The sequence below is a fragment of the Narcine bancroftii genome, chromosome 1 (genome assembly GCF_036971445.1).
Source record: "Narcine bancroftii isolate sNarBan1 chromosome 1, sNarBan1.hap1, whole genome shotgun sequence".
In the NCBI taxonomy this organism is placed as follows: domain Eukaryota; kingdom Metazoa; phylum Chordata; class Chondrichthyes; order Torpediniformes; family Narcinidae; genus Narcine; species Narcine bancroftii.
The window spans coordinates 372,447,707-372,463,199 of NC_091469.1; the positions used below are offsets into that span (position 1 = coordinate 372,447,707).

Sequence of the window (15,493 nt, forward strand, 5' to 3'; positions counted from 1 at the left end):
TGTGACTTGGTGTACCATTTGACGTGAAAGTTCCATGCATCTGCTACCTTGTCCTTCTTAGCATTGGGGATCATGAGTTTGAGAGATGGAAATGTAATGAAATTGGTGCTGTAGCCTGATGTGGAGTGAATAGTTAGGAGGAGGATAGGGTACCTATCAAATAGGTGGCTTTGTTCTGGATGGAATCTCCTTTGTAAATATTTTTTTATACTGCATGCATTTCAAGCAAGAAGAGAATTTTCCCTCACACACTTTATTTGTGCTTTGCAAGACATTGAGAGTCATTCACCACCAAATATGTTGCTTCCAACTTGGTATTGTAGCCATATTGTTTATATTGATGGACAATGATGTCCCCAGGATTGTATACCATGGAGTTTATCAATGGTAGATGGACATCACCTGTCCCCACTCATCAACCAACATTCAAATGAAAAGGAGAAAATCCTCTTTGGGGGAATGGATGGCTTCAGTGACTGAGAAGCTGGAAATGGGACTGAACTACATGACGACAGACAGACAGACAAATTATTCTATTAATGCATAATAAGACAGTTGAAAACAAAAGCAAAAATCTCAAATACAGGTCAACAAATTTCATGTCTTATTTTCTTTATTGCATTAACATACACAAATTACAACCAATGGCAATATAATTAGTTTAACCATCAGATACCAATAGCTTCCAAGGAGATAAGAGAATTAGATTTATTCTTCTAAATAGCCAATTATTTTTCATCTTTCAATCACATCAATAATAATAATTGAAGAAATTAGTGAGGGAGTCATTCAACATTTTACAGAGGTAAAACTGTTTCACATTGCAATGACGGATAAACAAATACAAATGGATAGGGAAAGTTTATTATGCACTGTTAACATCAGAAATTTGTATCTATTAGGTATTACTTATCTCCAGTTCACATCATATTTTTAGGTCTCTGCATATTATTCACCCATCTACTTGATAACATGCCAGCATGGTAGTTCATCTGTAAAGGTTTGACTCGTGTTTGGAATCATGTTTCTTGGTGAAGACCTCACTTTCAAAGCCATTGCTAATGCACATAAATTAACCAGGGTCCACAGTAAGTGGGAAGCCAATTACATCTATATTGAACCTTACACAAATGAATATATGAGCTTCAAACAAGCCTGATCTGTACCCTCTACCATTTCATTAAAGTACAAGCTCTAAATGAGCAGAGGAAACACAAACTGGACTAACTGTGGTAGGGTCTCCAACCATTTTACTGGCCCTCCCAAATGAAAATCGATTCCTATCTCTCAAGTAGTCATTCATCCCATCCTTCTCTTTCTTCTTTCACCTGTCGTCAAACTGATGTTTTTCAGTGAAGCTGTCTCACTTCTTCTTATTTTTCTTTCACTTACATCATTCATCTTGTGATTTCTCCCCTATCATGTTAATAGATTTTTTCAGCAAGCTTTCCTTTACTTTTGCTTTCACATCAATATTCTATGATTTGTCCAAGCCTTGAGTCAACTCCCAAATGCATAAATATGCAGTTTATAACTAATATTGTGATAATAATATTCTTTGGCAAAACTATTCACCCAGAGTGGAAGCATTCTTGCTATATATACTGTTAGAAGTAATCTTGGGCCAACTTACACTTAAGGCAAATATTCTAACTGAAATAATTCCAATCACAAAGAGGACCAGACAATTTTTTTAAAATATCGCTCGATGTTTTAATCTAATTCTTTAGGCCCTGTTCATTGTTCACCACATCATGATGGATAAAGTTTTTTTTAACAATTTCTTAATAATATCAATATTTAATAGCTTCAAAGCATACATTATGATTTGAGCATGAAATTCATTGTAAAATTGGCTGGGTTTTAGGTGTAGTTCAATCAATAATGAGCTATTATTATTGATTATTGAGAAGTAAATAATTCATTCTTGAAGTTCATTTGTCGTGAATGATTTCTCTTAGGCATACTTTAGAAGGCATTCATTCTCTCAAGGAGTAAAACAACAGAGAAAACCTGTATTGAATAACACAATGGTTCTATATTTAGCTGGGGAGTGTTGATGGATGCGGACTAGCCAGACAATAGAAAAACAAATAAAAGCTGAAGACAGAGGAGTAGAACTTAAAAGAACAAGGAATCCAAACAAATATGAATTAATCTTTCCTGTCATTCTTAAAATCAAAAGTTGAAGAACACATTGATCTGAGCATCACTGTTGGATGGGGATAATGGCCAGGATTCCTGCTCCTGTTTCCTCTCCTGCTGCCAAATCTGCTTCTGAGCAATGGGTGTGGTCAGAGTTGGCCTCATTGTGTCATCCCTCTCAATGGGCAAATGGTCTGCCAACATTTAAAGCACAAGTTCATGCATTTGGCTGCAAGATCGGTGGGGGGGGGGGGGGGGAGGCTTCCAGCGCCCTTGGAACAATTGCTCAGAATGAGTCACCATCTCCAAGAGGAGAGGAAAGGGAAGGAAGCTGAAAAATGAATATAGGCACTTAGGAGACTCTCAAAATTATAGATTAGTGTTCAGCTGCCGGAGGCAATTGTGGATGAAGCTGCTCAAATTAAATGTAGGTTATTTATTTGAATATCCAACTGGATAACTTGCACTTTTCACAAATATCAGTGGAATTCCCACTTCTCCCATGCCCAAAGCTAAGCATATAACTGATGTCTGCAGACACCATTTAGAATTTGCACATGCACATCAAAGACAACAGAAAAATTACACACAGAATATCAAACTAAATCATAACATTTTACATGTGCTGTGACACTTCGAATCCAGTTTTAAAATAAACTAAATCGTTCATTGTGATATGTAGGGAACACACTTCAAAAACATGCTTGTTTCAGCTCAACCATAGCATTAAAAAAAAAAGTATTTGTGAATACCCCAAAAAACATGTTCTTTCATTGCTCTGATTTTACTAATGCAATGCTGGGTTCTGAAATATATCAATATGACAGTAATATATTTCTAAATCATGCAACAATTTGATTGCAAAGTACACTGCACCTTCCCTGGGGGATGGAATATGATGAAAGGTGACAAATATAGAAGAATTCTAAATTTACATGCTATAATTTTCCCAATCCTCAAAATTATATCATTTTATTTCCCATTTTCAGTCCTAAGCATTAATTATTCAGTGATTCAGTTACTATAAATAAAAGGCAAATAGGACTGTTTAAATATCTTCTTGAAACTGCATGGTACGTGACAACAAAATGATCCATATATCATTATGTATCAATATCTGGGAGATTGCAATAATTAAAGCTGCTTTACCTAATAGTGCTACTCAAACATAATCTTAAGATAGAAATACAAGATTAATTGATGCTGCCTTCCTTCAAATTCCACTCTTGAAAATGTTTAAAAAATCCCAAATTTTAGTTTTTTTTTTAGATGGTAAACTTGCTATCAATTGTTCAGTATTCCACTGGACCCTCTTCTACAACTATCGGAGGAAAATGCAGAAGACTGATCCACGGTCATCTGAGGTCCGGTCAACCTGCTTGCAGGATGCACACACGAGAGAGGACTGACGATTTGTACACTCGAGTGATGCTTCATCAAAAAAAGCCAAATTAATTAGTAAATCTAAATAATTAAACTCGAAAAGTTTCAATGGAAGCACAAGATCATTTACCATCACAAGTGTGACAACTTCTACTATTAAGTAGTGCAGCTTTAAGCCTGTGCTTAACTAAACTCAGGACTCCGTTTTCCCTCTGCCACAGCAGGAACTGCTTCTTCGCCTTTTGCTTCCATCATTGCAACGACCGTTTCTGCATTGGCGACATGTGGACCCGTGCGTGGGAGGCCGTCCTCAATAAACTCGGCAGCTGCTGGTGCGTTAACATCTGTTCCTGCTTCAGTAGCAGTGAGCTCACCTTTGGAACTCTCTCCAACACTTTTGGCAGCAACTTCTTGCCCTTCTGCCCCGCTTCTTTCGTTTTTCTTTTTTATGCTCATGTGAAAAGGTTTTGAATCAACAATGGATTTTTTGATCCTTTCTCCTGAAATCCTGATCTTCTCTCTCTGGTCTGGGGAGACTATTGTTGCACTCAGTCGATGCATCCGCTTCCCTAAGTCTTGCCTAGTTTTTTGCATGTTTTCTTTTGAGAAAACTTTCTTGATATTATCCACTCGCTTCATGCCTGACTTTTTGAGGCGCACAGCTGCATTTTCTTCATGATAAACAAACTCTTCATCAGAGGACAGATCTGGTGGTGGTGAGGCAGCTGTTGAAGTATGCTCTTCTGTGGCAGCTGTAGTCCCTTCATTAGGTAGTTTTTTATATGTTACTGAGGAAGGCATTTCATTTTCTTCCTGTGGAAGGACAACATTGAGATTTTATTCCAGAGTTCCATCTCACAACATATTGCAATTTCATTGGGAAGACTGCAAATCAGCATTTTATTTTTGAAAGTTTGTCCACTTTCTCACATCTGAATGTCTTATCTATTAATGTATAAGTAAGTAGAAGATTTTTTCAAAATCTTTTGGTCCTGATAATCTGATGGTTTAATTTTAGGGCCCCAACATTACTGGGCAAAGACAGGAATGGAACCAAGTGTATGGTACAATCAAATGTCAAGTCATTTGGAACTGGAAATACTCCGCAGGTCAGGCAACATCTATGCGAAGAGAAACTGAGAATGTTTCAGGTTGGTGAGGCTTCACCAGAATTGAAGGGTCTCTGACTTGAATCACTGAATTTGTTTCTCGTCCCCCACACGTGAACTTTTCTGCTATTTCCAACGTCCTCCTGTTTTTGTTTTAGATTTCCAGGATCTGCATTTTTGTTTTGATTTTCAAGTAAATTGGACTGAGTTTTTTTTTACTTCATATGTTTTTGTATGTGCATTCAAAGGATTCTCCACATGCCCCAGTAACTCAGAAGCCTCACTGAATAAATTAGTGAGATGAACAGATTATGAATGTTCCAATAAATTTGATCATTATATTTTGGTGAATTAGTGGAGCTGAGGTGAGTTCATAACATGTGTTCTGTGCAGAGGAGTATCGAAGGGAATCATCAGAAATACCTAATACTTTTCCATAGAGTAAATGAGAAGGATCCGAATGTGAACGGCCATTACATGAAGTCTGGGTTAGACTTGTGTCATGTTCTTTAAAATGTTTGCTGTTGAATTGCATGTTAATAATGAAATGATACTATGCAAAATAAATAATAAATGCTACTTTAAAAAAAGTCCTTCTTCTGAGAAGGTGTTCAATTTGAATATTAACAAATCTCGAAAAAAAAAGAGTTACACTCTTTGATGCATGACAATTGATCATTCCCTATTCCTGTTTTAACATGTAATTCAGGCCATTAATCATCAGCTGTTACAATAGATAGGTCATTGATACTAATAGTAACTGAAGAGCTGGAGACCTGTTACGGTAAGACTGTGGCATCCATTAAAACAGTGCAGTTTGCAATTTTTCAGAAGAATGATCTGAGCAGCAGATCGATAAAGATGTTAAAGTAACTCCCGGAGGCAGTTCTCCATTGTCACTTAATTAACTTACAATGGCGGGGAGGGGGGGGGGGGGGTGCTGCTAACAAATATGGCCTTTAACTGTGTGAAACACCTTCTCATTTTCAGGTTTCTATCCATGTATAAGCTTCACTGACCGTCTTTCCAAAAATAACCCAGTGATGTGACTCGGAAGGAAGGCCAAATACAGAGTATTAGTCTCTGCATATTGATTTTCATGTGGACAGCAAATAGTCATTGCTGCACAGCCATTAACCTTCAATACACATGGCATGAGGCTGACTGATGTATTAATATCAGCCACACACCCAAATGAATTTTCCATCTGTTATTCAACTCTGGTGATTTATTGTTTCAGAAATTTTATTTTAAGGACAGTAACACACAAAAGGGAAATTTTTTTCTTGGGAATGTGCAGATTATAAAATATCAGAAACACTGACTTGAAAATTCTGCTGAATACCTTACTAATACCTGGATAACTTCTGTATAGAATATCAGCTCAGCAACAGCTGTGACTTGTTTCACATGTCATTCTTTGAACACAAGGTAGAGAACCTTAAATTCTTCAAACTAAATGATCCTAATTTGTGCAGTAGCATTGGCAGTGGTGTCGGAGCTGATGTAACGGCAGCACGGCTGCTGGTGAGGATCTTGGGACAGCAGGGAGCGGAGACAAAGGACTCCCCTGTGTGGTCCTACCACCCAGTCCTACTGCTGACAGCTCCTTACAGGCTCTAAATGGCCCATGAAAGGGGCCGACTGTGTTTAATTTAAAACCCTGTGACTGCGGGGTCAGATCCCAAAGATGGTGGCGTCTGCATTCAGCAGTGGCCTCGAGGGGTTGCAGACTCTGGGTGGAGCAGTGGACTTGTGCAAGGCACCAGTAATGGGGAGAACACCCCCACTGAGAAGGAGAATCAAAGACGATAGCCCTAAGGATGGTGACCATGGTGGCGTTGTGGCTAAAGGACACAAACAGGTGACAAGCTGTTGGCGACTTGCAATGAACCCACGCAGGCTTTGAGCTGCTTGCAACAAGGTCAAAGGCCTCACACCAGAGTGCAGGCTGCTAGAGACTGGCTCATCTGAACCTAGTATTGGAACCAGGATTTGAGAGGATGTTGAAGGCAAGAAAGCCTCCCAAAATGACCTGGGTGTTGAAGGCTTCCTCATTGTGTCAGAGGTTTGGATCTGGGCTTGGCTTGCCAATGGTTTTAGATAAACTGGAGTCTTGTGCAGCTGCAGAGGTAACAGAAGCACTGGAGGTGAATCCATGAACATTCAGTGACTCTGGGGAGAATCTCTTTTGCTTTTCTTTCTCTGCCTGTAAGGGGCACCGGGCAATGCTAATGGCAAATCTTTGTCTGCCTTATGGAAAACTAAAGTCAATTTTATGTAATATTACATTTCTGTTTATTACATGACAATAAATAGTATCTGATAGTAAGAACTAAAGTGTCCGTTTCAAATGGAACTTACCTGGAATATGACCACACGGAATTTATTCCTTTTGAGCAGCTCACGGTGATTTCCTTCAACCTTTTTAACCTGAGCATTGGTTTTATCCAGTCGCTGCCTCACATCTTTAACATTAGCGTTGATTTTTTGGGTTTTTTCTAGCAACTTTGCGACTGTAGTATCTGTAGTCAAATGAGCCTTATTAAGTTTTCCGACATCGACTTGTATCTCTTTAACAGTATTTTCTATTTCCAGTTGCTGTTGCTCCATTTTCCGCTGAGTCTCATTAACACTGCCAACAATCCCAGCCACTTTCTCCAGGAGAGTGAAAATGGTTAATGGGTCAAGGGGAGCATCATCTCCTTCACCTGCCGTCGTGGAGGCTAGGTTAAAAGCAAAGTTGGTGGAATCTGAATGCACTCGTTCCTCTGCCATGCTTGTGGTGGTTCGGAAAGCTCTCCTCCTCTGTCCTATTTAAAACATGGACTCTGTGTGAGTGTGACCAGCAAGGGGCTCTGACATCCAACCAATGCTGTGCACTGCACTGTGCTGGCAGTGAGACTTCAACCAGCCATTCTCTTAGATGACCTGAGATTAAAAGGGTAATGTGTGACTCCACCCACCTATGCCAGCCACTCATGCATGACGGCTGTCATGCATCCATCTTGAATTATTTGCATGCTTTGGTGCGTGAAGGCAAATTCTAATCCTGAGTGTGGAAAATACCTTTGACTCCCATACTGCTGATCGAACAGCTGTAAAATCTGAAATCTTATCCATTGGCTCTTTTAACTGCTTCTTTATTTTGGTCATTACTATATCGAACAAGGTGTTGTTAGGCAGAGTTTTAACAAACACAGATATATACATATCAGCAATCAACATGGTGTTTTAAATAATGCAGAAACATGCTTCTTTTTAGTTCATGTTTTAACAATTTTCATGGTTTTTGTGCTTTTATTGGGGTGCAAACTTAACTGTAAATAACCTCGCCACCTTTTAGAGATGCAGAAAATGAAGTTGATAAGGATCTACTAAAAATAATCTTGACACAGCTCCCTGGCCTCTGTTTCTTATCTTTTTTTCAAATCCGTGATTCTTACAAACATAAGAAATTGGAGAAGCAGCAGCCCACCTGACCTGCCGATCCAGCTCCGCAGTTCAATGAAATAATTGATGATCTGGCCACGGACTCAGCTTCACTTCCCCATAACCCTTAATTTTCCCTATTATTCAAGTTTTCCCAGAAAAAAAACCTAAAGGGATTGACGCCATAAAGAACTGCAGACATTACCAAATCATGAAATGCCCAACGTCCTCTGCATGTGCAAAGCCCAATCTGCTGGAGAAAATCAGCAGGCTGGGTAGCATCAGTGGAAGAAAAGGAATTGTCAACGGTTCAGGCCAGAACCCTCTTGATGAACCTTCTTCTCCCACTGATGCTGCTTGACCTACAGAATTCCTCCTGCAGATTGTGCTCTGCTCCAGATTCCAGCATCTGTGGTCTCCTGTGTAAAGCAGCTCCTCAAGATTCAACTATCAGACTCTTGGTACATCCATGAGAGACTGCTCGGACACCACGAAAGGAATGTCTGCACTATTGCACTCTTTTTTGCACTGGAATTACTGTGAGCATTTATTATCTAATATATTTATTGACTTTTTAAATTTAATTTTTTTTTACTATCATAGTTTTTCTTTGCAAGTATTTGTTTGGCTGCAGCAAGTAAGAATTTTGGAGCATATGTGCCTTGTACAATGTGTATGACAATAAGCTCATCATTATTATTGTACTTTGCACATGTGTCTTTTCTACTCTCCATTGTACCCTCTTCCATGGGTCCATTTAACTGTGATGCAAATTCACAGACTGTATTTACGCCTCTGTAAAAGGAGTCCATTTTGGTACAGGGGCGCTGGACAAAGTGGAGACTCTGTCTGCCTTAAGGCAGACAAAAGTAAAAGAATTTCATGCATATTACAGTATAAACATGACAATAATGGATCCTTTACAAGGCTGTTTGGAAATAATTTGAATTACAAGTCACACTGTGGAAAAATTGTCAGCTTTAAAGATTTTAAAATTAATTCTGGAACATGTGGTATCTTGGGAAAACAAACATTCTGTAATTAGAAACAGATATTTGTTAGTAGAGGGAGGAGGAGATGCTTCTGCAGTGGAGTTTCAGGATCGAAAGAAATATAACAGAAGTTCCAATGCCATCTACACGTTTGCTGATGACACCGCAGTTGTTGGCAGAATCAAAAAGGGTAATGAGGAAGTGTACAGGAGGGAGATAGATCAGCTCATTGAATGGTGTAACAACAACAACCTTGTGCTCAATGTCAGCAAAACCAAGGAGATGATTGTGGACTTCATGAGGGAGTCAGGGGAACACAACTCAGTCCTCATCGAGGGGTTCAGTAGTGGAGGGTCAAGAACTTCAAATTCCTGGGTGCCATCATCTCCAAGGATCTGTCTTAAAGCCTCCATGTTGATGCAATCACAAAGAAGGCTTGCCAGTGGCTTTATTTTGTGAGGTGTCTGAAGCTATTTGGTAAGCTACGGAAGACTCTTGAAAACTTCTGCAGGTGTACCGTGGAGAGCATTCTGGCTGGTTACATCACTGCCTGGTATGGAGGTACCAACTCTCAGGACAAGAACATCACAGGCACCAGACTGCACTCCATCGAGGACATCTACATGAGGTGGTGCCTTAAAAAAGCAGCCTCTATTCTCAAAGACCCTCACTACCCAGGCCATGCTCTCTTCACTCTGCTACCATCAGGAAAAGGTACAGGAACCTAAAGACAAGCACTCAGCGGCACAAGGACAGCTTCTTCCCCACTGCCATCAGATTCCTGAATAATCAAAGAAACAAAGACACTGCCTTACTTTTCATGCCCTATTATTATTTTTTTTTTAACAGTGATGACATAAGATGGTTGTAATAGGTGTGTTTGCCATATGATGCTGCAGAAAAACAATGAATTTCATGACTTGTTCATGACAAATCATGATTCTGAAATTTGTCCTATTTTTCACAATATCCTCCACCAAATTAAATTTGATAATTAAATAAAGGAATGCGATGTTGAAAATGTATGGAAATTTAGAGCTGCAATTATTTCCAGTTCCCATACACTCCTGAAGGCATTGACTGATGCCTTGATGTGTTTCCATAGCACTGCCAACCAGTCAATTGCTCACCCAAGGGATTAGGCATCACATCAGGCAGGTTATTTGGCCAAGAGATGGGACACAGTTGAATTATTTCCAATGCTCAGTACATTTGAGTGTGTCATTATGAGGCATTTTAGCCCAGATTTATCTCACAGTCAATGTAAAAAACCAGCTCAAGATTGTCTCCAGTGGAATACTTGATTGAATGATGGTTCAGTATCCAAGAAAATAAATTTGCCTTGACATTTTAGAATTGGAACACAAGGATTGAGGAAAAAAAGGGCCACTGAATTTGTTGTAAGCAAGAATTCCAGACTGGGTTGTCCAGAATCAGGGGGCCTCAAGTGAAGGGTTTGGCCATTCAGTGCTTGCATGAGGAAAAATTTCTGAATCTGGCAGTTGAGGCTCAGTTACTGATTTTGTTCCAGAGATGGGATGATACATTTGAGAGTAGTTACAATATTAGGGGATATGAAGTTGATGGAGGAAAGTGGCTTTAAATCAGTCACAACCTTATTGAATGACTGAGTAGTTACAATTGGCTACCTCCTGCCTCGCTTTCACATGCTCTGAATGTTGCTTTTGGACATACAATGAGGCAACAGGTCCTTCCAGGCCATGAGCCTGTGCCACCCGCACATATCAATTAACCTACAAACCCATGGGCACTTCTGGAGGGTGGGAGGAGGAAACCAAAGCAACTGGAGAAAATCTGTGCAGACATGGGGAGAATGTACAAACTCCTTGAAGACAGCGCCATATTCCAACCTAGGTCGCTGATACTGAAATAGCTTTGTACTAACCGTACTGCCCAAAGTGATATAGTGACAGAAGATAATCTGCTAGAAACTGCTAAGTAGAAAGTATTATTGGGTTTAAAACTGGTATACGTATGGTCAGTGCTATTAATTCTCTGAATGTGGTGAACTAAAACAAAGCAAACTTTCAGTAGTACACTGGTTCCTTGCTGAGCATGGAGAGGGTGTTTCCAGATCAAAAGTTCCTGCGCTGAAAGGTGTCAATAGAGAATGAGAGCAGGTGAAATGCATTACTGATAGAGTGGAACATGAATGTCTGCAGATGCTGTGATTGTAGTAAAAACACACTGAAATCCTGGAGGAACTCAGCTGGTCTTTTCAGTGTCCTTAAAAAGAAAAGATGCTGTATATTGCCAACATTTTGGGCCTGACCCCTTCTTCAAGGAATGAACCAGAAGCAGGAAATATCAGAAGGTCTCAGAATTCCGACAATGCTGGGTGAGGGAGGAAACCAAACCACCAAAAGGTGTTAATTGGATTTGATAAGGGACAAGATAAGAATTTATCACGTTTGTACGAAAGGAGACCGGGAAGGGAGAGACAGAGTTGGGGAAAGGCAACAGGGGAAGAAATGGGGAGGAGGGTTAATGAAAGTCAGAAAAGTCAATATTTAAGCCATATTGGAGGGTGCCCAGTCAGGTGACGAGGTGTTGTTTTGTCAGGGATCTGATCCTTCCTGCTACTCTGCCAGGAACCTGAGGACCACAAACTTGATGCATAACTCGGACTAGATCACTCCACTGCTCCTTGTTTCTTCAACATTGTGTTTTTACTTCAACTACGGTATCTGCAGACTTTGGTGTTTTACATCTGTCTACTGCAAAACTCTCTGAAATCTCTTCCATCTGAGTTGTTGGTGGTGGAGGCTTCCCCTCTCTGCTTTCTGTAGGGACTACAGTCCCTATGTGACTCCCTCATGCTCTCATCCCTCCCCATCAATCAGTATGCCCCCCAACATGTCCTCCCTCACCACACTTTAGGGCTCCAAATGTGGGAGTGATCTAATGCATCCAGTGCTCCCTTTGTGGCCTTCTATACATTGGAGAGACTGGATGCAGACAGGGAGATCACTTCACTGAACACCTTTGCTGTCTGCATCAGTGCCAGGGATCTCACAGTGGCCAACCAATTCAATTTTGCATCCCACTCCCACACTTACATGTCTGTCCATAGCTCTCATGTACTATCTCACCAAGACTACCCTTAAATTGGTGGAACAACACATGATTTTCCATCTAGGTACTTGCCAGTCTGATGGCATTAACATCGACCTGCGGTGTCTGCTAACCTACTCTCCATTCTCCCTCCCTTTCCTTTCCCCTTATCTTCTTTCCCATAGCTCTCCACTCCTTCCCTCTCTATTCAGTGAGCCATGTCTCCTCCAACTGTTTGCGATGTGACCCCCCTCCCTTATCCACCTGTTACCTCCTGCTTTTGGGACTGAGCTCCTTCCCCACCCCTCCCCTGTTTTTTTTGGTTGCCAGTCAACATATTTCCACACCTTGATGAAGTGTTCACCCTAAATGTTGGTTATGTATTTTTTTTCTTTCCTCTATAAGTACACTGACCTGCTGAGTTTCTCCAGTGTTGTGTTGTTACTTTTACCACTGCTCTTAGTGATAGCTGGTTTGGGTAGGTTGGGGTGAGAGGGCTCAGAGCTCTGCCTTGGCCAACAAGTGTCGGCCATTACTGAGGAATGGCAGCTGATGGTCCTTGCTGACAGACTGTCCAGTCCAGTGTTCTCAACCTTTTACTTTCCACTCACGTACCACTTTAATTATTCCCTATGCATTGGGTGCTCTGTGGTTAGTAAGGGATTGCTTAAGGTGGTTTGTGGGCTGAAAGAAAAAAAATTTGAAAACCACTGTTTTAATCTTACCTAATCGACTCATTATGCGCACGGTATCATAACTCTAAAGGAAATGGGCCAATGACAATTTTTCTCAAGCAAATATTTCAGTAACCTTGGGTCTAGAGCAGTGATTCTCAACCACCTTAAGCATTCCACTACTAATCACAGAGCACTGATGGCATAGGGATTACTTAAAGTGGTATGTGAGTGGAAAGAAAAAAAGGTTGAGAATCACTGGTCCAGTCCCCATGATAATATGATGGAAGCTCTTGTCTACACTCTTTTTGTTTGCTTGTGTGCCTCTTCCCACCACAGGTATTTCTCCAGGAAGACAAATTCAATGGCAAAAGGGGGAGGGAACAGTGGGGTGAGGTTGACAACAACTTCCGCACATCGAGGAGAGGTGATAGAGACTACAGGATCTAGGTGGCCTGTTGATGCAAGAAGAAATGTCTGCCAGTCCCCAGCAATGGCCAGCACTCACTGTGCCAGACAGAGTGAAGCCTTGAACCCTACATCTTAATGCTAGTAGCCACATCTCTGAATCCAGGTTGCTCAACTACAAACCTTTCAGGTGTCCTTTCTACAATGAGTTGCAAGACTTTTCACTGTGATGGGAGCTCCAGTGATGGGAATGGATTCACATCAGGTTTCCGGCACACCTGGATAATTTTTAAAATAAAGTGGCGCATGTATCTCTGAAAGTTCGTCTGGGATCACCAAGAAGAGAGTTATGTATCACTGCTCCACATGGCAGCTGTGATACCAAATGGTTTCCTTTTCTTCTCCACATGAAGCCTTGGGACTCTTCCTTTGTGATGCGAGTTAGTGTTTTATGCAACTCACAAGTGCTGCTGATAGGTCTCCAGCCAAATACATTACACATTTTTTTTTTTGGAAATGCTCAGTTTTACATTTTAGAATAAATAGCACTGAGACATTGTTTGCAACACAAATATATTGCATAAATATACAACCAAAAATTGGATCAGACATCTGGTTTTTTTAGCACTATGCCATTGAGAATTGATTCAACCTGGAACACCTTGCACATTGAAGTGGATTGATGATCATTTCTAGACTGAATCAAACAAATTAGAAAATTCAACCAGATGTTCTTCATGTTTTCAGGACCCATGGCAACCACAATGTCAGGGACGCATGTAATTTCTGTTAGGAACACCACAGGTAAACATGGTCCACATTGTATTGGAGCTGCAGAAGAATCTACCTCACCCCAACAATCCTCATCTCCTCAGCGACCCCCTGCTTGCTGCCCAATAACCTTGAGATCTTTCTCTCTCCCACCCACATCCTATAGCCTGCTTTTTTATACCTGCGCAATTCCTTCAAACTTCCAATCCTCCTCTTAGCAGTTCTCCCTTCCCCATGTCCAAATGTCTGGAAGATTTTGCTCCTCATCCCTGCCTCAGCAGTAGCACCTGAGCTAGACAAGATGAACTTAGGATAAAATATTGCCACAGACCACATTGGGGTTGTGACGAACTTGAGCCCAGTCTCGGAGAAGAGAACTAGTTGACAAGAACTGTAGTGTATCAGTGGACACCCACCAAAATGGCTGTTCCCCATAACACCCTTTCCATGCTTTTCCAATGCATGAGGGGGGATGTACCGTAATTCCTAGCCACTGCTGTTTTTGACTTGTATTATATATCTGAATATAATTCAGACAAAGAAACTTGTAATTGTAGGTCACAAAGTTCATGTAAACATATATTATTCCATGACCCTATTGTCAAAGTTTTTTTGTGATTCAAAATCCAACAGAAGGATAACAAAGTAAGGAAAATGACAATCTACAAGGGTACATGATGTCCACTGTGGATTTCATAATATAAATTCATTGCCGTGTATTACTGAAATTTCACATTTTATGTCCGTGACAGAAATAAATGAAAGAAGAACAGGAGGAATTGGTTCTTACTTTTATATATCAGGATGTTCCAAAGCATGTCGATTTAATAAAATTCATTTGAAGTTAAGTCATTCTTGCAATAAAGCAAGTAGAGCACTCATTTTGTGCACAACAAAATCCCACAAGCAACAATTAAAAGAATGTTGTTAATCTATTTTAGTGAAGTTGGCTTTGGGTCCAGGTCATTGCAGAGAACACTCTTATTACATATGCACCTGAGAGGGCAGTCTAAGCATTCAATTTGACATTCTATCTGAAAGAAACTATTGGATACTCAACAGTGCTGGAATACCTGATAATTGCATCAATTAATTGGTCCAAAATGTGCCTTCAGGTCTTTAGAGTGCTGCTTGATTCCACAACTGTCTGCCTTGGAAGTGCCATGCTATCCTTAAACACAGTGGATAATAATATACAGTGCTTTCAAAATACTTGCCAGTTTCAGCGTTACAAAGCAAGAAAAGTGTAATGCATGGCTTATTTTTAACAAGATAAGAACTTTTCATTTTGTTGGGTCATCTCTAATTTTGGCCCTTTGGGTTTATATTTCATGCATGTATGCTCAAAGTTACTGCCAAGCAACATGATCCAGGATTTAAAGAGATTTTAAAATAAGATAACGCTCTATGAATTATTATTTAAAAAACAGGCAAGGTAATCGTGGTAATGCTATAGATTTGAAAATAAAATAGAACAATTTCACTGTTAAATTATCTGAAAATT

At 40.2% G+C, this 15,493-nt stretch overlaps 1 protein-coding gene across 1 annotated transcript; it reads right to left on the bottom strand.

Moving 5' to 3' along the window:
• Window positions 1–609: 609 nt before the first annotated feature.
• Window positions 610–7,536, bottom strand: LOC138751249 (caveolae-associated protein 4-like). The gene is made up of 2 exons (XM_069913304.1): window positions 7,002–7,536; window positions 610–4,341 (listed from the first exon to the last, which is right to left on the bottom strand). The coding sequence occupies exons 1-2, from the start codon at window positions 7,413–7,415 to the stop codon at window positions 3,712–3,714; spliced, it is 1,044 nt and encodes a 347-aa protein (XP_069769405.1). The 5' UTR covers window positions 7,416–7,536; the 3' UTR covers window positions 610–3,711.
• Between the last annotated feature and the right edge of the window lie 7,957 nt (window positions 7,537–15,493).